This window comes from Macaca thibetana, chromosome 1 (assembly GCF_024542745.1).
Source record: "Macaca thibetana thibetana isolate TM-01 chromosome 1, ASM2454274v1, whole genome shotgun sequence".
NCBI classification, from domain to species: Eukaryota; Metazoa; Chordata; class Mammalia; order Primates; family Cercopithecidae; genus Macaca; species Macaca thibetana.
Window position 1 is genome coordinate 1,758,545 of NC_065578.1, and position 21,116 is coordinate 1,779,660.

The 21,116-nt window shown below is 60.2% G+C and overlaps 3 protein-coding genes across 6 annotated transcripts in view; 1 reads left to right on the forward strand and 2 right to left on the reverse strand.

The window, feature by feature from the left end:
* HES5 (hes family bHLH transcription factor 5) overlaps positions 1–19,753 on the reverse strand; it is a 39,381-nt gene extending 19,628 nt beyond the window's left edge. Inside the window, exon 1 of the mRNA XM_050801864.1 lies at positions 19,749–19,753. The gene's annotated coding sequence lies outside the window, so the exon portion shown is untranslated. The remainder of the gene's footprint in view (positions 1–19,748) is intronic.
* The window catches only part of PANK4 (pantothenate kinase 4 (inactive)), a 102,150-nt gene that overhangs the window by 47,330 nt on the left and 33,704 nt on the right, over positions 1–21,116 (reverse strand). The gene's annotated exons all lie outside the window — the stretch shown is intronic.
* On the forward strand, positions 10,539–20,009 carry TNFRSF14 (TNF receptor superfamily member 14). Of its 4 annotated transcripts, none has more exons than XM_050801448.1 (9): positions 10,539–10,603; positions 12,865–13,020; positions 13,957–14,065; positions 14,556–14,681; positions 16,031–16,186; positions 16,833–16,923; positions 17,887–18,029; positions 19,063–19,094; positions 19,329–20,009. In XM_050801448.1, exons 2-9 carry the CDS (start codon positions 12,952–12,954, stop codon positions 19,443–19,445), a joined length of 843 nt encoding a protein of 280 aa, XP_050657405.1. In that variant the 5' UTR covers positions 10,539–10,603; positions 12,865–12,951; the 3' UTR covers positions 19,446–20,009. The 4 variants fall into 4 exon arrangements, with proteins under 4 accessions (XP_050657405.1, XP_050657330.1, XP_050657487.1 ...); XM_050801373.1 differs by lacking the exon at positions 10,539–10,603 and adding an exon at positions 12,128–12,545; XM_050801530.1 differs by lacking the exon at positions 10,539–10,603 and adding an exon at positions 12,211–12,292.

Sequence of the window (21,116 nt, forward strand, 5' to 3'; positions counted from 1 at the left end):
GTGTGTGGGGAGGGCCTGGGCAGCGCCTCCCCAGTCAGGCCCTGCAGCTGTACCCCGGCTCCATTCAGCCTGGGAAAGGACTCCACGGTTTATGCTGAAGTGGTGGTGGGGTGGGTGAACGCTGCGCAATGGAAGAGCATGGTCCTGTGCTGACTGCCCCGGGGTATGGGGCTGTGGTGGCACTGGGGGGGATGCGGTGTGTCATTTGAGCAATGGCGGCCAACTGTGGCGTGCAGGCCTTGGAGCTGCCCCTCCGTGGAGCTTTAATAAAGGCACTGGCCCTGCAATTTCTTCCTGAGTTTCTGGCCCACGGCTTGGCCGACTGCAGCCCCTGAGATTAGAGGCCTCTGCTCAGGACATGGGCAGGGAGCTTGGGGCTCCCCGGGCTGGGGCCCTGCCCCTCTGGCCTCTCCCCTGGCCCCTGCTGGAAAGCCCCTCAGGGCTGCTGCGCCCGGGACAGCTCCTTCCTGCCCACAGCAATCTGGGGGAGCCCCGGTTTGCCCACTGCCCCTGTGAGCCCCGCTGTGTGTCAGCCACCTGTGGGAGTGTTCGCCAGTCACCTCCCAATAACCCCGGGAGGCAGAGCGACATGACCTCATTTTAGAGATGACCAAGTGGGGGCTCCTGCACTCTGGGACCATGACAAAGACACAGGACATGAGAGTGGGGGCTGAGGCCCTGCAGCAGCAGGGGATGGCCTTGGACTGCGATCCACCCTGACCATGGCTGCCCCGCCCCCACGGACTCACGTGGCCCCTCATCAAACCCCATGTATTCCCCCAAATAATTTATTCTAGTGTCTGGGTCCAGCCCAGTGTCCCTCACTGACAACCAGACCATGGAGGGCAGCCCTTGTGTTTTCCCAGAGGGAGGGAAGGGAGGAGGAGGCGGATTCTTAAAGGGCTGCAGCGGGTGTGGTCGCAAATGCACACCCGGGGTTAGGCATGCAGGTGATGGCACAGGGCGCCCAGGTTCTGGGAAGCCGCATCTGCGGCGGGGGAGGCAGGGCCTGGATTTTGCTGCCCCCTGGTGGCTTGCGGCCTGTCCAGGCAAAAGGCCTGGACCTGCAGCCCCTGTGGCTCAGAGGAAGAGACAGAGGTCTGAGGTCTCCCACCAGGAAGTCTCAGCTCCCAGGACAAATTCAGAGGTGGAGGGTCCCTGGGCCCTGCCCCAGCTCCCGCAGGGCGGCCCCCACATCCTGGCCTGCTGCCAGGGATCGCGGCCACAGCCCTGCACCGACCAGGGAAGGCCCAGGCCTGGGTGGGCCTTTCCGCAGGATCCTGGAATGTTGCTTAGGGGAGGCTGAGACCAGACTGGCAGTCACCTGTCTGGGAAAGCACCAGGCCCTGCGGAAGTCCCCATGGTGACAGTCACGTCCTGGCCACGTGGGCGGGTGTGGGGGAGGGAGGGCAGGGAGGCGGAAGTCCTGGTATTCTCCTGCAGACTGGCACGGGCAGGACCTGAGCCGCCCAAAGTCATGAGTCGCTGCCACTGCTCCTTCTGTGCCTGGTGCAGCCCCAGCCCATGGAGTCTGGGCCACCCCGATCCGGTACCCACCACTTCACAATTGGGGTTCTGGCTTCCCCGCTGTGAGCCTGTCTCTCCTCCGTGGGAGGGGCCAGCCTGGGCAGCCATCCCTGTGCCCACTGCCCAGCATATAGTGGGTGCCTCATAAATGTGGGCTGAGCCTACCCCTGGGGCCCCCCTCACTGGCAGGCATACAGCAGGTGCCTCATAAATGTGGGCTGAACAGAACCTACCCTGGGGGCCTCCACTTCACTTTGATGGGAGCAGAGAACCTTTGCCGGGCAGTGGCCACTCAGTGCCTGGGACAGGTGCCCCTTTCTCCCACCCTGGCCTATCTCGGGGCATCTGAGGGAGGGCAGGGCTGTGCCCCCCACTTCACACTCGAGGGTCTGGCTGCCCCACCTGTGACCTTGTCTCTCCTCCGTGGAAGGAGCTGCGCCGTCTTTTTCACTCTCCACGATGACCATTCAGTGAGACAAGGTGACAGCGGCTCCTGCGTTTAAAAAAGAACCGTCCGTGTGGCTGCTGCCGGCAGGCCCCGCACTCGGGCAGTGAGGCTTCGGCCCTGAGAAGGCCCCGACCCCACAGGCCTGGCCCTGGCTGAGGGGGAGTTGGAATCCCCGGACTGGGGCAGCCCCTCTGCACCTGGGGTGGTGGAGCAGGAGCTTGGCTGCCGGCGGGGTTTCCTCCCAGCTCTGGGAGCCATTTCGCTGCAAACGCTGTGACTGCAACCTCTGCCTCCCAGGTTCAAGCGATTCTCCTGCCTCAGCCTCCCGAGTAGCCTCCCGAGTAGCTGGGATTACAAGGCACCCAACACCATGCCCAGTTAATTTTTGTATTCTTCCTAGAGACGGGGTTTCACCATGTTAGTCAGGATGGTCTCAAACACCTGATCTCAGGTGATCCGCCCACCTTTGCCTCCCAAAGTGCTGGGATTACAGGCATGAGCCACCATGCCCGGCCTAGGTGACTTTTCATGGTGAGATAATGCACAGGCATGGTGAGCAGTGTGGCAGAGGACCCGTGTGCAGGGCCCTGTCTCCCGCCAGAGACCCCTTCATCTGGGAAACCTCCGCTACAGGACAGGGACGCCGTGTCGTGAGGATGCAGGGTCTCTCCAGGGCACCCGGGCCTCCTCGGAGCCTCTTTACACTCTTTGGCTGCGGGCTTTCTTCTCTGTGGTGAAAGGTATATGACGTTTTATTGACCATTTCAGCCACTGGCAAGTGTGCAAATCAGTGGCTTTAGTCCCTTTGTAATGCAGCTGGACCCCACCCTTTCCCGATTCCCGCAGGCCAGGGCTGAGGGCGGAGAGGGGCCTGTGCAGCAGCCTGAAGCCAGCTTTCCAATGGCAGGGCTCCCTTCTGGGAAAGCCATGGGTCCCCTGGGGCCAGCCTTCCCCCAGCAATGGTGGTTCACACGTCTCTCCATCCCACTTTTGGTGCAAAAGCCACACAGGCAGATGCAAACACAAACAATGCAGACGTGGAGGAGGGAGAAAGTGAAAGTGGCTTCGGAGCCCCTCCAGCCACCCTCTGGGGACACCTGCCCAGCGTTCTTCAGACACAAGCACTCCCGGAGGCCAGGAAGAGGATGAGGCAGCAAGGTCCTGGGGGCAGAGGGACGAAGCTGTGAGGACATAGGGAGCAGGTACCGTCTCAGGCCCAGGAGGGAACCAAGCCCACCTGCCCCTGCATTTGGACTTCCAGCCCCCAGAACTATGAGAACATCGCGCTTCCATCTCTTGGACCCCCAAGTCTGTGGCCCTTTGCTTTGTTTTGATACCCCAGCACCATGAACCCCTTCCCAACCCCTCCCCAGCCCTGGCCCCATCTTCCTTGACCTCTCTCTCCCTGCAGATTAGATCTGTCTGTCCCAGAATTTCACCTGAATCACAAAGTGTGGCACCTCGGGGCCTGGCTCCCCTCACGTGGCCTCATGTCAGCACATTCGTCTGCCATGCAGTGTGTGTCCACGGTTGCCAAGTAGCATCTCATTGTGTGGCTCTAGCCCAGTGGGTTAATCTGTTCACCGGCTGGTGGGCGTGGCAGTGGTTTCCAGCTCTTGGTTGTCACAGAGAAAGTGAGTGTGAACTTCTGCACACACGTTTTGCTGAGGACAAATCCTTTCATTTCACTTGGTTACTAGGAGTGGAGTTGCCGGGCCCTAGGGAAGGTGTGTGTTTCTCTCTCAAAGAATTGGCCAAACCGGTGTCCAAAGTTGTACCATTTTAGGCTCCCGCCAGCAGCACGTGGGAGCTCGAATTACTCCGTGTCCTTCCCACACTTGGTGTGGTCAGAGCGTTTCCTCTCCATCACCGTGACGGGCGTGGAGTGGAATCTCACGGTGGTTTTCACGCCGTTTCCCAAATGACTGTGGACGCTGACCACCCTTTCGTGGCCACGGGGGTGTGGATTTGGTGAGGTTCAAATCCTGCCCATTAAAAAACAATAGTGCTGTTTGTCCTCGTGTTGACTTGTAAGAATTTTCTAAGAAGTGTTGTGAGAATTGCCACCCAGTGCGCGGTTTGCCTTTTCGTTTCCTGAAAAACATACTTCCAAGAGCAGGAGTTGCCAGTGTCGATGAGTCCCAATTTCATTTTCTCTCGTGGCTCTTGTGTTCCGTGTCCTGTTCAAGAAATCTTTGCCCACGTCCAGATCACAAATATTTTCTCCAGTGTTTTTCCCAGGAAGCTTTATAGTTTGAGCTTTACATTCAGGCCCATTGTCCGTTTCAAGCTAACTTTTTTCTGTCATGTAGGTAAAGATTAAGGCCATTGTCCCCTGTCATTTATTCAGTATTGTAGAACTTGTTTGCCAAAAAGGCTATCTTCTTCATGTTGCATTCCCTCGACACCTCTGTCAGAAACGTTTGCATCATCCGTGAATGGGTCTCTCTGGCCGCTCCTGTTTCATTGACCTATTGGCACTCCTCACGCCCGCCCCACTGTCTCTCAATGGCTGAAGCTCTACAGTAAGTCTTTAAGTCAGGAAATGAAAATACCCCAACTTTGCTTTTCCTTTTCACTATTATTTTGGCTGGTAAATGTCCTGTTTTCATATGCATATTTAGAATCAGTTTCTAGATGACCAAGCCTCCTGGAATGTTGACTGGGATTGCATAGGTCCATTTGGGAGAGAATGAGTATTTTCCTCATACTCAGTCTTCTGATTTATCCACATGCCATTCCTTTCCAGTTATAGGTCTTCTTTCACTTCTCTCGGCAACGTTTTTGCTGGCCTTGCGGGTATTTTGTTAAATTTCCCCTAAGCATTTCCTGTTTTTTGATGCTAATATGTTCTTGTTTCCCTTATACTTCAAAACCCAGTGTTTACTTTTTAAAATATTGCCCTTGCATCTTGTGACCTTGATAATAAAGTTACTAGTTCCCATAGCCATTTTGTCAATTTCTTAGGACTTTTATACACACGAGCACATTCTCTGCAAAGAGGCAAAATGTCTTTTCCCCCCTTTGTGTCCAATCTCTTTGCCTTCCATTTCTTTTTCTTGTCTTATTGCACTGGCTAGGACCTCCAGTGCCATGTTGAGTGCAGGTGGTGGGACGGGAGTCCTTGCCTGGCTCCTGACCCCCAGGAAGACGTGTCCCGTTTCACCTGCAGACTTGAGGCATGGGGCCCCTCTGCACGCCGCCTCCTGGCTCAGCTTCTCTGCTGCTCCCTGGTCTCTGCAGCTCTGTCTTGCAATTTCCAGCTGCCATCCTTTTGCTTTTAACCAGCCAATTTTTCTTGTTTTGTGTCTATCTGTTTTCCCCCTTTTTCTGGAGAACAGGGTCTCTCTCTATTGCCCAGGCAGGTCTTGAACTCCTGGGCTCAAGCGATCCTCCCACCTCTGCCTCCCTAAGTGCTGGGATCACAGGCATGAGCCACCTCACTGGACTTAACCAGCCCATTTCTTAAAATGTAAAGTGGGTTTCTTGTAGTCAGCCTTTAGTTGGCTCTTGGTTCTGTATCTAATATGGCCATGTCTGTATTTAACTGGAATATTTAGATCATTTATAATCAAAGTCATTACCTATACGGTTGAATGTGGGCATACCATCTCTCTATTATTTGCTGTTTCATATTTCTGACTTCCCGTTCTTCTGTTTGATTATTTTTGTAGTATTTCATTTCATCCGCGTGGTTGCCTTCTTAGTGATACATCTTTGTTTTCCTTATTCAGTGGTCGTTGCAGCGTTTGTGACATCCATCTGCACTTATCACAGCCTGTCTTCAGGTTGTGTGGCCACTGAACACACCTGCACCTTCCCACGCAGCGTGAAATGCAGAAGAACCTCACAGTCACGCCCTTGCCTTTCCCCCTCGTAACTCGTGCTACTGTCGTAGGTTTTAACTGTACATGCTATAAGTGTCACAATGCGTTGCTAAAATGGTTGCGTTAAACATTTTATTGTTTTTGAAGATATTTAAAAATGAGAAAAATTTCCTCCCACATTTGCCATTTCTTTCATCCATAATTCCTTTGAGCACATTTCAATTTCCACATGAGGCCAGGCGAGGTGGCTCACGCCTGGAATCCCAACACTCTGGAAGGCCAAGGTGGGCAGATCACCTGAGGTCAGGAGTTCGAGACCAGCCTGGACAACACGGTGAAAACCCATCCCTACTAAAAATACAAAAACTAGCCAGGTGTGGTGGTGCACACCTGTAATCCCAGCTGCTCGGGAGGCTGAGGCAGGAGAATCCCTTGAACCCAGGAGGCAGAGGTTGCAGTGAGCCAAGATGGCACCACTGCATGGAGACAGAGTGAGACTCCATCTAAAAAGAAAAAAAAAGGGGCCAGTTTCGGTGGCTCATGCCTGTAATCTTAGCACTTTGGGAGGCTGAGGCAGGCGGATCACAAGGTCAGGAGATCGAGACCATCCTGGCTAACACGGTGAAACCCCGTCTCTACTAAAAATACAAAAAATTAGCAGGGCTTGGCAGCGTGTCCCTGTAGTCCCAGCTGCTGGGAAGGCTGTGGCAGGAGAATGCCTTGAACTCGGGAGGCGGAGCTTGCAGTGAGCTGAGATCACGCCACTGCACTCCAACCTGGGCGACAGAGGGAGACTCCCTCCCAAAAAGACAAAAAATAAAAAATGTCCATGTGAAAAAAAAATTCCTTGTGCTTGAAGAAAGTCCTTGGATGTTTCTTGTCATGCAAGTCTGTCTGCTGCTGAGAAATTCTCTCCGCTGTCAGTATGTCCTCAGTGTTTGATTTGCTTCCATTCATTTCTCTCTCTATATATATATATACATTTTTTTTTTTTTTTTTTGAGATATAGTCTCACTCTGTCGCCCAGGCTGGAGTGCAGTGGCATGAACTTCCCTCACTGCAACCTCTGCCTCCTGGGTTCAAGCGATTCTCATGTCTCAACCTCCAGAGTAGCTGGGAATACAGGCGTGGGCCACCATGCATGGCTAATTTTTATATTTTTAGTAGAGATGGGGTTTCACCATGTTGGCCAGGCTGCCCTCAAACTCCTGACTTCAAGTGATCCGCCCGCCTCAGTCCCCCAGACTGGGCCCGGCCTCCAGTTCATTTATTTTTGTAACTGAACAGAGAAGATCTTGCTGTGTTGCCCAAGCTGGCCTTGAATCCTGGGCTCAGGTGATCCTCCTGCCTTGACTTCCGAGTTGCTGGGACCCCAGGCGCCACCGTGCTTGGCCCACTTTTGACAGACAGATTCACTGGGTTTGGAATTCAAAATTGAAATGTTCTTTCAGCATCATAAAAACGCTTTGCTTCCCTTCTGACCTGCACCGTTCCCGGGGACAAGTCCACGCGGCCCTTATCTTGGAGTCTTTGTACCCAAAGGTGGCCTCACCTGAGCCCGGTGTTCAGGTCCCCTCTGTGTCCCTGGTTTCCGGGCATTGATTAGGATTTGCTGGGCTGTGGGTGCCTCTCTATTTACCCGTCTTGGGGTCTGTTGATCTTTTTGCATTTGTGGGATCACAGTTTTCTTGTGCCCAGGGGGACTGGTGTGCCTACAAGCACATTATTCATTTCAGACCTGGTTCTTTGTTTTGTCCTCCGTTTCTCACACTGGGCTTCCATTTTCCTTTAGAGGATGTTGTGATTGTTATCTCAGGATTCACGTCTGACAGTTCCACCGTGGCTGCCCTTCTGGGCCTCTTGCCGCTGACTCACGTTTCCACCGCCACCTTGCCCTGCGTCTGGGCATAGCAGCAGTTTCTTGTTGGGTGTGGACATTGTGTTGTGGCGGCTTTGATCACCCACCTTTTTTGTTGGGTTGTTTTGGCCTTCCGTTAAAGGACTCCGCGCTGTGTTCCGGCGTGGAGTTCAGCTCCTTCCTGTTCACTTTGGTCTTCATGTGGCTGGTTCTGAAGCCTCTTAGAGCAGGTCTGGCGCAGTCTCTCCTGCAGGAAGAGTCCAGCCCCACTCCCAGGACGGGCCCTGCTGGGTGGCTGCCGACAGCCCAGGATCCTCCAGGACTCTCCCTCTGGCGGTCGGAGCTCCTGTCTCCCGTGTGAGTTCTGGAGGCCGGGGGTCCCCCTAGGGCCCCGCCCATGCTGAAGAGTCCACCTTCCACATGCATGGTGCCGACTCCGGAGGCCTCAGAGACCCTCAGGCAGCCTTCTGGAGCTCTGTGTCTGTGCAGTTCCCCCCGTTCCGTTCCCGAGCTCTGCCTTCCAGGTCCCTCTGTGGACGCTTTCCTGAGCCCTGACCTCCTTCTCCTCAGCCCCCGAGGACCGCCCGACCTGCTTGGATGGCTGCCCCTGCTCGGCCGTCCTCAGTGGGCCTCCACCCCAGGGCGGGGGAACCCTCCTGGCGCTTGAGCCCGCCTGCCCCTCCTGCTGGGGATCCGGCCCCATGGTGCCCTGGCGCTGACAACAGTCCATCCTGAGTTTCAGTCTCAAGCTTCCGCGGCAGAAGGGAGACTGCCAGCTGTGTTACTCCACGGCAGGTGGGCCCGACGGGACCAGCTCCCTTCAGAGCGGCACTTTGGTTGGTTCCAGAATTCTCCTTTGCTATGAAGGCTTCCAGGCACATCCCACACCGGTCACCCTCCACCTCACATGTGTGTTTATCCATGAAACGCCGCAATGGGACCTCCTGGATCAAATAGTGTAATGATGTAAACACTGAGTATTGACCTGGAACCTGCCTCTGAAAGGGCCGTGCGCTCCTGCCTGGGATCCTGCTGCTCCTCTGCCGGTCACCTCGCACACGCCCCGCTGCCTCTCTGGGCCACCTCAGCCTTTTCAGGTTCCTGTGTGTGCACTGAGATGTCCACCCTGGCACGCTTCTTCCCCTCAGCAGGTGGTCCCCACACTGTGCCTGCCCAGCTCAGAGCCCAGAGGCCCCCGCAGCTCCCCACAACTTCATGGTGCAGTGACCTGAGGCCTCCCCTGGCTCAGTCCCTTTCCCAGGGTCAGGGGTCCATCTATTGAACCAGGACAGGAGGCATCTTCCCCCGAGCTCTGTGCCTGAGCTGAACCTGGACGGCAGTGCCCAGTGGCGGCTCAGACCCCCAGAGCCTCTTCTGAGGTCCGACACTCCTTTGCTTCCCCAGGGAGGCCCCGCTGGCCTGGACCCCAGCTCTCCGTGCCTCGGTTTCCTCACCTGGAAGGTGGGGATGTTGAAGGTGCCTGGGTTGTGGCTGTGCACTAACCTAGGGTGACTGTGAGCTTCGAGAGCTCGAATGTCTGGAAGGAAGGGTGCCAGCTGGGTGGGTGTGAGTGTCCTGATCATGGACACAGAGTGGGGCCCCTTGGAGGGCTGGAACCCAGGTGGGGATGCCCGGGTGGTGGGACACAGCGGGGCTAGAGGAGAGGGTCTGAGGAATGTTCTGGCCACAGAGACCCCAAGCCCATGGGAGGTCTGGAGTTGGTCACTAGGAAGGAGAGGTGCGGAACAGAGCTGGGGCCCAGGGTCCTGATATGGGGTGAGAGGAGATGCCGTCCCTGAGGCAGAATGGTGGCCAGGGGAGGGGAGGAGGTGGGGGAAGCAGACAGTGGGGAGGTGGGGGGAGCCCAGAGCCAGGAGTGTCGGGGGCGGGTACCTGAGCCAGAGGCACCCTGAGGTTTCCCAGCAGGCAACTGATACCCTGGCCTGCAGCGTGGAGGAAGCAGGGCTGGACTGGAGGCCTGGGGACGCCTGGGGCTGCCCCGATTCCCAGCAGACGCCTCACCCTCTGGGAAGCCCCAGCTGCCCCAGATCTCTCCCACAATGCTCTGACCGCCCCCAGCCCCCAAGTCCTCTCCCTTCTGTCCCCAGGCCCGAGGCGTTGGAGCTGCCCCTGCCTTAGGCCATGAGAGCTGGACACAGAGTCCTCCAGGTTCCACGGGCCTCCTGCACCAGCACCTGCTCCACCCTCCTGCCCTCCCTGGCGGCCCCCCCTGTGAGGGCTGCCCACCTGGCTGACCCCAGAGTCTCCTCCTCACGCTTCTATCTGCTCTGCACACCGTCCAACCAGCCTGACAGCTGCCCAAAGCCTCTAGAGCACAGAACGGGCCTGGTGTCTGTACCTCCCTCTCGGGGTGGGCCACGGCCTGCTCTGTGTCCCGTCCCCTCCCCACTCATCAGCGGTGGACCCCAGCTTCCCTCTGCAGCAGCGCTCAACTCCGGCACCTTCTCAGGGAAGCGCAGCCCACCTCGCCCCCTGCAGGCCCCTCTTCATCTGTTAGAGCCCCCCGTGGCCTGGACAGTCCATCATGAGTGTCTGCACCACACGACTGTAGATGTTTGGCTTCTGGACTCAAATCCTTCACCGGACCATAACCAGGAGGGCAATGACCAGGCCTCGGCCTCAGCCCCCTGCCTGGCCTACACTGGTACCGCACTGGGTCTGGGGAGTCCCTGGGACAGCAGGCACGGGGCTGGGGGGCTCACCTGCCTCCCTCTCCCTGCTGGTTCTGGTGGGCCTGGGGATGGGGGCGGTGATATCCTGCAGGCAACTGTGTGGGTGGGGATGGCTGCGGGCTGGGGAGGGCCCCGTCTCCCGCCTCCCTGGGCTGCCTCATTTCCTCCCTGATGCCCTGATGACCCTGGTGTCCTGGACAGGGCCTGGAGGTGCTGGTGCCGGGAGAGCCCGCGCTGGATGGATGAAGGAGTGAGTGCTGTACTTAGCGGGGGCGCTGAGCGCTGGGTCGGGAGCCCAGGACCTTTCCTCCTGCTGCCCGGAGGCAACACCCTGGACCCCTGGAGTCTGCATTCCAGGAGAGCGGGCAGACCACAGAGAAGGGAGAAAACGGGCGGAGGGCCGAGGCAAGGCTGACCACAGCGAAGGGAGAAAACGGGCGGAGGGCCGAGGCGGGCAGACACATGGAGCAGGGACTGGGGACAGGGCTTATTTAGCAATCAGAGAAGGCCTCAAGGAAGAGGTGACGTTTCAGCAAAGACCTGGCACTGTCTCCACTCTCGGTGGGGCAGATGGGCTCCCTTCAGCCCCCGTGAGGCCTGGTACCTGGGACCCTATGTCAGGACCGGGCCTTGGCGTGGGAAACTGAAGTGGGGTAGGAGGGGAATGGAGGAAGGGGCAGGAGGGGCCGAGTCTCACTGATGCCTGTGTTAGCCTTGTCTCTTGCCATGCCTCAGTTTCCCTCCTTCCCAGGGTGGGGTGGATGAGATGACTTGAGGACGTGTCTGAGAGAGTGGGGTTGGAGGCCTGTACCAGCAGGCGTAGGCGCTGTGTCTGCTCTTGGAGGCTGGGTGTTCCTGGGGAGTTGGGGAGGGAACGTGCTGTCCCTGCACCCTGGAGCCCCCATGCCCTCCTGGGGCACCTGGGAGTGGAGGATGAAAGGGGCCCCCTTCTTCTTTGAAAGCCCCATGCAGCTCTGTGGGCTGGGGGGGCTCTGTATGTGGGGGGCATTCCTGGCAGGGGGCACTGAGGGCCAAGGATGTGAGTGCACCAGGGAAACAGCAGAGAGGGCTCCTCTCCCAGGCTCCAGCCGTGGGGTGGGAGTCCACGCTCCTGGGTGTCTCTTGGGGGCTTTTCCTCCACTGGGCGCCACCTAGTCCCCCACCCTGCCTCAGAGTGCTGGAGTCTGGGGCCTGGGCTCATCCACCCCGGACGGTGGTCGGCAGTGCACCTGCCTCTGGAGCTCGGGATGCTTGGTCCCACAGGGGCGCACACCACAGCCTGCCTAACCTCACCCCTGCCTGCTCGCTCTCCAGTGCTGGCCTGCGGGGCTGCACACTTTCTAGTCGGGGTGCGGGTCCCGGGCTCCTGCCACAGCTTCCTGTGTCCAGCCACCCTGCCAACTCTTCTGCAGGTCAGGGTGGGCACGATCCCCAAGGTCCTTTCCACCAGATGCCACTGAGTCCCCCAGGGGCCAGGGCTGGACCCTGGAGGGAGTCCCCGGCAGACGTCAGTACCAGGAGGGGCTTGGGGCAGTCCTGGGCCAGGCGTCCAGCAGATGGGCTTGCTGGAGGTGGGAGTTCCTGGTGTAGGGCCGGAGCTCCCAGAGGGGGTGACCGGGACCTGCTCTGGGCAAGCACAGGCGGTGCGTGACAGACCTGGGCTTCCATTGGCTGCACCACGTCCAGCAGCAGGAAGGGGCCACGGGGCACTAGTGTCGTCACACAAGGTTCCACGTGATGCAGGGAGTGAGGCCATCACGAGGGACTCACTGGTGCCTGTCTTGGGGCTCTGGGGCTGTGGGCCGTCTCCGTGCAGTGGTCTCCCCACCGCCAGGCTCTGCAGGGCAGGGAAGCCCAGTGGGGCACAGGGAGCCAGGAGGCTGGGGTGCAGGGTCCACAGGGAGACCTTCCCAGCCCGAGGAGCGTCTCTGCAGGGGGAGTAAGAGCTGCGCTTCCACCCTCCCAGGGGACGGGCGGGGGCACTCTGGGCTTTTCCCATCCCTCACACAGGGACACAGCCCTGGTGGGCCTGTGACTGAAACCGGCCAGACCGCATTCTGGCGGTTGGATTCGGAAGGGAAGTTTACCCCGTTCAGCAGAAGTTCAAACGGGAACAGGAAACCCACAGGGCCCCTTTATTCGGCAAAAATGTCACTCAGCGCCATGGGGAGCAGCCAGGGGTCCCTGAGTGTGTGAGTGAGGTGGGGAAACACAGATGCACTTCGGGGGGCTCCCCCTTCTACAGGAAACCCAGGGCCGACTGGAAAGGTGCCGGGGGAGAACTGGCCCCTCCCATCAGGCGCCTCCTTCACACTGGCCCTTCCCCTCGGCTTTGCCTGGACAGCTCCTGCCTCCCGCAGGGCCCACCTGTGTCCCCCAGCGCTGCTCCGCCCAGCAGGCCTGAGCCCCTTTCTGCTCCCAGACACCCACCGCTGCCCACTCTCCTGCCACTGGGGTTCTGAGGCACAGCTTGTCACACCGAGGCGGTTTCTCTTTTGCTTTCTCTTTTAGCTGAAGTTCGCAGCAATGGCGCTGAGTTCCTCTGCTGGAGTTCGTCTTGCTAGCTGGGTTCCTGGGCTGCCAGTCTGAGCCTGAGGCATGGAGCCTCCTGGAGGTTGGGGGTCTCCTCCCCGGAGACCCGCCCCCAAAGCCGACTTCTTGACGCTGGTGAGCCTCGCAGATCCCACTTCTGACCCCAGGGCCTCCCAGAGATCTCTTCCCCATGCCCCTGTCCTGGCCGTTGCTGGGTCCTGCGTCCAGCCTGTCCCCGGCTGCCCGGAGATCTCGGGCCAACCCAGACCCCCAGCACTGGGCTTACCACAGTGAGGTGAGTGGCAGAGCAACAGCCCTACGCAGCAGACCTCTTTCTGTGTGTGCTGCCCGCTCACCACTCCATCCACGGGCAGCTGGTGGGCCCCCATTGGCAGGATGTGGGCACTTCTGGGGGCTGGGTGTCTCTGGGCGTCTCTGGGCGGGGCCCTGGAGCAGGTGACCCAACTCTCCGGCAGCCCTGACCTTGGTGACAGGTGATAAGATCAGTGTGCAGCAGGGGGCTGGACAGGGGTGGGGACACCCTCCGTGCTCATGTGACCCTCCTGTCTGTCCAGCCCCTTTCCCCATCAGGGGCTCCCGACTGCCCATGAGCCAGCCCAGGAACGAGGCCACAGCAGAGCCACCCTCCCTGATGTGACCCACTGTCTGGCTTGTGAGCCCCTGGGGCCCGTCCCCGGCTGCCCCTGCTGGCTCTTCGGGGTCAGCAGATCCAGCCCCGGCCAGCAGGGGGCCGACAGGTTGTCTGCCTGGTGGGGAGACAGGTGTGGGGTGGGGAGTCCCTGGCGAGGGCAGAGTGCCAGTTCCCAGGGCTCCATGCTGTAAGGCAGGGTCATCACGGCTGGAGGAAGGGCGGTCCCCACCCGGTCCCAGGCTCCACAGGTTGGCAAGGTTGTCCCATGAGCCTGGCCCGGGGCCCGCTTCTCTCCTCTCCACCAGGCACTGCCGCTCCTCCCCACTGCACAGAGGGGAGACTCAGGCTGTGACGCCAAGTCTGGCAGAGCCCACAGGGGCAGCCAGGACATCTCCCAACGCCTGTCCTGACCCCCTTAGGTGCTGTATCTCACCTTCCTGGGATCCCCCTGCTACGCCCCAGCTCTGCCCTCCTGCAAAGAGGACGAGTACCCAGTGGGCTCTGAGTGCTGTCCCAAGTGCGGTCCAGGTATGTGCGGCCCTTTGGCGGCCAGCTCCGTGGGCCGAGGGCAGACACTCTTGCCCTGTCCTGCCCCAGACACCCCTGTGTTCTCTGCTCCCTGGCCATGGGTGTGGGCCCAGGTGCACAGACATGGAGGGCAGGAGCCCCAGGCCAGCAGCTTGGACTCTTCACCCTGGGGGACCCTCACAGTCACACTGCACGGGAAATGGTCTGAGAGACGTGGCTGACCCACCGTGACCAGAGACACAGGCTCATACCAGAGCCGGGCCAGGTGTCCCAGGAGGCCCCATGTGCTTCCAGAACTTTCTGATTTTCCCCAGAGCGGCTCCACTCGTGGCTGATGGGCTGCTGTGTCCCTCGGGGAACAGCTCATGGGCCATTTGAGTCCCCTTAGCTGGTGTCTCCCTGCTCAGGCTCCGGGCACAGGCGGAGTGGTGGATGGGCTCCCGAAGGGGCCTCCTGCAGACATGCGAAGTTCCCACTCTCTGTGTGGCAGGTTTCCACGTGAGGCAGGCCTGTGGGGAGCAGACGGGCACGGTGTGTGAACCCTGCTCTCCGGGGACCTACATTGCTCACTTCAATGGCCTGAGCAAGTGTCTGCAGTGCCAAATGTGTGACCCAGGTAGGAGGCCAATACAGCCGGCCCAGCCTCCGCTCGGGCACCCCACACCCTCTCTCCATGACCACAGTGCCCCAGGAGGGCCCTGGCTGCCCCAGGCCAGGTCCCGACCCCATCTCCATGAGTGCATCCTGCAGGGGACGCCTTCAGGCCAGCCTCCGGCCCCCGTCTACCTCTGTCTCACCTCTCACTTTGTCACGGGGCCATCAGGTGGGCCATCCTGAGCTTGGCGACTGACCATTAGCCCTCGTCCTTGGCTCCTCTGGTGCCCTGGGTGGGTGCCCAGACCTCTCCTGTTCCCACGTCTCTAGCTGCAAAGTGGAGTGGGGTGGTGCTGGGGCTCTCCGGCCGGCACTGGGACCTGCTGCTTCCCCACAGGGCTTCTTGTCCCTTTCTCCTCCAGATATTGGTTTCCCCATGACCTCAGGGGAAGGGGTCACCTGGAGGCTGGTGCCCACCTGAGTCCAGGCAGACAGAAAGGGGAGCCAGACCCAGAGGCCTGCCTTTGAGTCACTGACCGCAGAGCCTGTCCATGCGGCCAGTGGCTTTGTCCTCTTGGAGCCTCATGCCAGGCTCAGCATGGCAAGTGCTCCCTGGGGCTAGGCAGTACGGCATCTGCAGGACAGGGCTGATGGCACACCTGGGGGCAGGGCCTGAGCCTACAGGGAGGCACGAGGCAGGTGGGCTAGCCATGAACAGAAGAGGAAGCTGGAGTGCTTTGGGGGTTCATGCATGCAGGCTGGGATTTGGGGCTCACACCTCAACCTGCGTGCCCCCTTCCATGCCCCTCCCCTCTTGTGAAAGCACCTGTCTGCCTGGGCTGAGGATGTGGGGGCACAGGTGGCAGGTGAGGCTGCCCTCAGGAGGGGCTCAGGCCCAGCTGGTACCTCCCCTCCACCAGTACCTGAAGAAGTGGGGCTCTCACCCTACCTGCCTCTGCCATTGGAATGGCCTGGTTTGCACAGATGGGAAGCCCATCTGAGGGGCAGGTGTCTGGGGTGGGCACGTGGGGTGAGGACCTGTCTGAGTTACCCTGTCCTGGAACTGACAGTGCGAGCTTGGCATCCTGCCCATCTGGCAGAAGGCTAGTTTCTCCAGGAGGCCTGGCTCCCGTTAACAAGGCCCTCCCAGGACCCGCCTTCAGGCCCTCATCCCACACACAACTCTGCCGTCCCTGGGTGTCCCTCAGGTCTTCCATGCCAGGCACCTCCGGGCACCTCGTTTGGCTGAGCCAGGGGTTCAGCCTGGCCGGGGGCCCTGGCAGCAGTCCTTGGCCTGTGGATGCTGTTCTGGCCTGTGGGTGGTGTCCTGGCCTCCACGTATCCCTCTCAGCCCCTCCTCTTGGACCCCAGCCATGGGCCTGCGCACAAGCCGGAACTGCTCCACGACAGCAAACGCCCTGTGTGGCTGCAGCCCAGGCCACTTCTGCATCATCCAGGACGGGGACCACTGCGCCGCGTGCCGCGCTTACGCCACCTCCAGCCCGGGCCAGAGGGTACAGAAGGGAGGTAAGTAGTGGGTGGCGGACATCCCTCCCATTTCCACCCTGGTCCCTAGTGCCCCGCTATCTGGAGCCCCAGGTCTCCTTGACGTCATGGCCTGCCCAGGGGCCCTGGTGAGACAGAACCTTGGCCAGCACCAGGCCCACCCACTTTAGTCCTATCCTGGAAGCAGCCTAGTGGGGAACAGGCAATGGAGGTGGGGGAGGGGGCAGGGAAAGGCCACCCCAGGTGGCTCCACCTCGGGGTTCTGGGACTCCCCAGTCCCCAGGCCTCACTCTCGGGTCCCAGGCATGGTGCCTGGGTTTATGGGAATGACCACGGTCAATGCCACTGTTCAAGCTAAGTCTAGGAGGAGTAACTGTCCAGCCCTGGCCTGGCACCTGGCCGGGCAGCCCCCACAACACTGCAGGATGTGGACACAGAGGGACTCCTGGACTCATGAAATTCCAACTACTCAAGGTCCAGGACAGCCAGAGCCACCGCCCCAGGCCTCACCTCTGATACTGCCAACAGCGGGCCTGGCCCTCCCGGCCAGGCCTCCCGTCACTCGCAGAGCACCCAGGTCTAGAAGCTCACAGACAAACAGTCCCTAGCCACCAGCCCCTCCCCGCCTGGTGCCCTCAGCGTCCTCTGCCTGTTACTCTCTTCTCAGGCACTGAGAGTCAGGACACCCTGTGTCAGAACTGCCCCCCGGGGACCTTCTCTTCCAATGGGACCCTGGAGGAATGCCAGCACGGGACCAAGTAAGTGGCCCCGGGGGAGGCCCAGCGCTGTGCCCTGGGGAGGGGGCTCCACGTTGCTTCCCTGGGAGATGACCGTCTTCTCCAGCAGAAAGGCCTGAAGGTCTCACCCTGGATGGCACCCTGGTTACATGCCTGTGTCCAGGAGAGCTGCATGGCTGAAGCCTGTGTGCCCCAGATAACCCCTTCCATGGGCCCAGACAAAGCCTTATCAGATCCGAGCTTCCTGGAGGCTCAGGATGGGCCTTCCCAGAAGCAGGCCCAGAGGCAGGCTGCCTCCAGAGCCCCTGTTCCCTGACACTCCTGGGTCACTGACCCAGGGTGTCCCTGAATGTCAGGGCCATGGGAGGAGCCCCTGGGCTTCAGGGGAGGGGGAAAGTGAGCACTCTACTCTTCGTCTGCCTATGGGAGGACACCTTTAAATGCTGACCCCGGGCCCCTGGTTGACCTGAGACTTCAGAGCTTCTTGGGAGGAGCTGGGGTCCTCCAGTGGAGCCTGGGATGGAGCAGGGGTGGCCCCCAGGGAGGCGGCGGTGGGGCCTTCCATCCTACTCTGCCCTCCTTGTACTCTGGTCCTGTCCATCTCCAGCTCTAACCATTTCTGTCCCGACACTGGCTCTCCCTCCACTTTCTGTCCTTGTCTGCCACTGGTCTCCCCTTCTCTGGGGGTCTCTGCACTGCTGGCTGCCTCCCGCTTCTCTCCCCCTCCCTCTGCCGTCCTGTCTTCTTTGCCCAATCTCTCCTTGTTTCTTTTCTCCTCCTTCCTTCTCTCCACCTCCCCATAGCTGGGCTTGGAAAAGTCAGACAGACCTCTGAGGTCTCATCCTGAGGAGCTGCCACCAGCACAGCCTCCCTGGGACCTGTCTTCACTGCCTGGGGACCTGTGAGCCGGGGACGCTCCCTGGGACTGAGTGAACACCGGGTGCTGCACCTGCCGCTCCCACATCCTCGGCCCCACTCCCTCAGGTGCAGCAAATGGCTGGTGACGGAGGCCGGACCTGGGACCAGCAGCTCCCGCTGGGTGTGGTGGCTTCTCTTAGGGATCCTCGTCATTGTCATTGTTGGCCTAATACTTGGCCTAATATGGGTGAAAAGAAGAAAGTCAAGGGGTGAGCACACGGCAGCCCCATCAGGGCTCATGTTCCCGGTCGTTGCGTCTCGGAGCTCTGTCCCCCCAAACCTGGGAGGTGGCCCCAGAGCTTTTCCAGGATCCACGGCTCCTCCCAGGAGGGGGAGCTGCAGGCTGGGGCAGGTGGGCTTCCTGCTGTGGCTGGAGCCCAGGAGTCAGGTGGCCTCCTTGGGGGAAGGGAAGGTGGGACCCCTGACCAGGGAGCCCTCTGCCACCCCTGCCCACGCACTCCATGACCCCATGCTCCTGCCTGCCCCCCCCAGGGCTGTGGGGAGCAGGGCAGGCTCTGCTCAGCTGGGAGAGGCTCTGGGTTGAGGGTCAACAGCCGTCCTGCTGGGGACAAGGCTATGTCCTCACTGAGTAAGGCCATTCATTCATTCATTCCTCCACCTACCCGCCCTGGTCTGGTCACCTGTGCTGTGCCTGGCCTCCTGGGCACTGACCCAGCATTGTGGACCTGGCTGTGGCCCTGGGAGCCCTGTGCACAGTCCCTGGGAATGCAGCTTCTAAGCATTGAGGTCCGAAGGGAAAGTCAGCCCCATCCTCCGGCCAGGCGGCAGCAAAGCCCCCAATCCTCAACCGGGGCCTCCAATGCAGGGAGGTCTCAGGGCCTCAGGCTCCGGGGCAGGCGGGGGAGCAGCTTAGTTTCAGCCAGCTGGGCACCTGCTGGTGTGGTGGGCAGGGCCTTGCCACTGTGAAGCACTTGTCCCCCTCCCACAGACGACGGTTGAATTAGGGTTAGTTACGCACTTGGGGGCGGCAGCTGGGAAGGTGGGCTGGGCACCCCCAGTCCTCTCACCCATGCTGGGCCTCCTGGGGGGACAGGCTGGGCTAGTAGTCCCAACACAGCTGGCCTCCTCCGCTCTCAGAGAGGGTCAGTCCTTTGGGGACGGTCTCCCAGGGAGAAGCAGGAGTTGGTGCTCCTGCCACCACCGTGAGACCCCAATTGCCATGAGCCTGTGTCCCCTGATCAGACACTGCCCCTGCCTGACCTGTGTGTCTGTGCATTGCAGGCGATGTAGTCAAGGTGATCGTCTCCGTCCAGGTATTGATCTCCTCCCCCTTCCCCTCCCCCTCCCCCCTCCCCGCTGAGTCTGGTGTTTCTGGTGTATATGGTGGGGGCTCCCAGTTCTCTGAGGGTCCTGAGTCCTTCAAGTACAGCCACGGTAGCTCAGGAGAGAACCCACCTCCTCAAATTGAAAACAGTAAAATGAACCGAGAACCTGGAGTCCCAGGGGCGCCTGAGCAGGCGGGGTCTCCACGCTTTGTGTGCCCGCAGCGGAAGAGACAGGAGGCAGAAGGTGAAGCCATAGTCACTGAGGCCCTGCAGGCCCCTCCGGACATCACCACAGTGGCCGTGGAAGAGACAGAACCTGCATTCACTGGGAGGAGCTGAAACCGCTGACCTACAGACTCTGTACCCCAACACCAGAGATACCCGGAGCGACGGCTGCTGAACGAGGCTGTCCACCTGGTGGAACCACAGGAGCCAGGAGGCCTGGGGGCTCCCCGCTGGGCTGGCTTCCATCTTCTCCAGTGGAGGGAGAGGTGGAGCCCCTGCTGGGGTGGGGCTGGAGACGCCCCGTGCCATTCCCATGGGCCAGTGAGGGCCTGGGGCCTCCCTTCTGCTGCAGCCTGAGCTCCCCAGAGCCTTGAGGAAGAGCGCCAGTTGCCTCGCGCTCAGGGACCGCACCCCCAGCCCCCCTGGCCAGCCCAGAGGGCCCGCCAGACCCCAGCTGTCTGCCTGTCTGAATATTGCGGTCTTAGCAGGACAGGCCCCGGGCACTGCCTCACGGCCAAGGCTGGACTGGGTTGGCCACAATGTGGCATTGAATGTATATCACATTTAAAGTAATTTTCTACATTGGATTTGAATTTGGCTCCTGTTTTCTATTTGTTGTGAAACAGTATATTTGGGGAGATGCTGTGGGAAGATGTAAATATCTTGTTTCTCCTCAAACTGTCGCCTCCCAGTGTTTCTTGCTGAACAAGGAGTTCCAGGATGGCTGCTGGGCTGTTTGGGGGATGTCTGACCTCCTCCTGCATGCCGGGAGGTTCACTCCACCCTCACTCCACCCAGGGAGGAGCCCCACCCGCTCCTTCACATCCCAGCAGCTGAGCTCTCAGTGGGCTCTCCTGACCTCGCTGACTCTGTCCGAGGCTGTTGCTGTTGATTCTGATGCTCAAATGGTCTCAGATTTGCCCGACAGAAACCCCAGATCTATATCAGACCTACACTTCCTGACTGTGTTGATGGAGAAATCCCAGCATCAGTGACGCCCACTGTGCCCAGCTCCCCCCCAACCCACCCACACCGGGAACCCGCCAGGCCCAGGTCCTGCTGGCAGGGGTGTCCCCAGGCCTCTGAGCCACACATGCATTTTGTGCTTGGGATGTGGCCCCTTTTCCCACGTCTGGAGTTAGAAGCGGTGAGGGGAACGATTCCGCTGCCATGCCATGAGGATGGAGGAGCCACACAGCCCTTCTGAGCACGCCCCCTCCACCCCGCCCTGCCCCCTCTCCACCCCGCCCTGCCCCCCTCCACCCCGCCCTGCACCCTCTCCACCCCGCCCTGCCCCCCTCCACTCCGCCCTGCACCCTCTCCACCCCCCGCCCTGCCCCTTCTCCACCCCGCCCTGCCCCCCTCCACCCCGCCCTGCACCCTCTCCACCCCGCCCTGCCCCTTCTCCACCCCGCCCTGCCCCTTCTCCACCCCGCCCTGCCCCCTCTCCACCCCGCCCTGCCCCCCTCCACCCCGCCCTGCCCCCTCTCCATTCCTGGTCATCTCCTGCCTCTAGCAGAGCCCCCAGGCTGAGCTGCCCACCCCACCTCCTCTCCTGTCACCCCTTGTCCTAGGGAAGCTCTGGCCCAGCGTCCTGGGGTGTGGAGAGGCCCATGCAGGCCAGCTGGAGCCCTGGGTCCCTAGAGAGTAGCTCTTCCGGCTGCCTCACCCCGTGTGACCCACTCCCTGACTGGAGGTGTGCTCTCCAGGGAACCGAGCCTCCCTGTGCACGGACCAGCTCCTGACCACCGTCCAGGGCCATTTCCAAGGCAGCTCTTCAGAGGC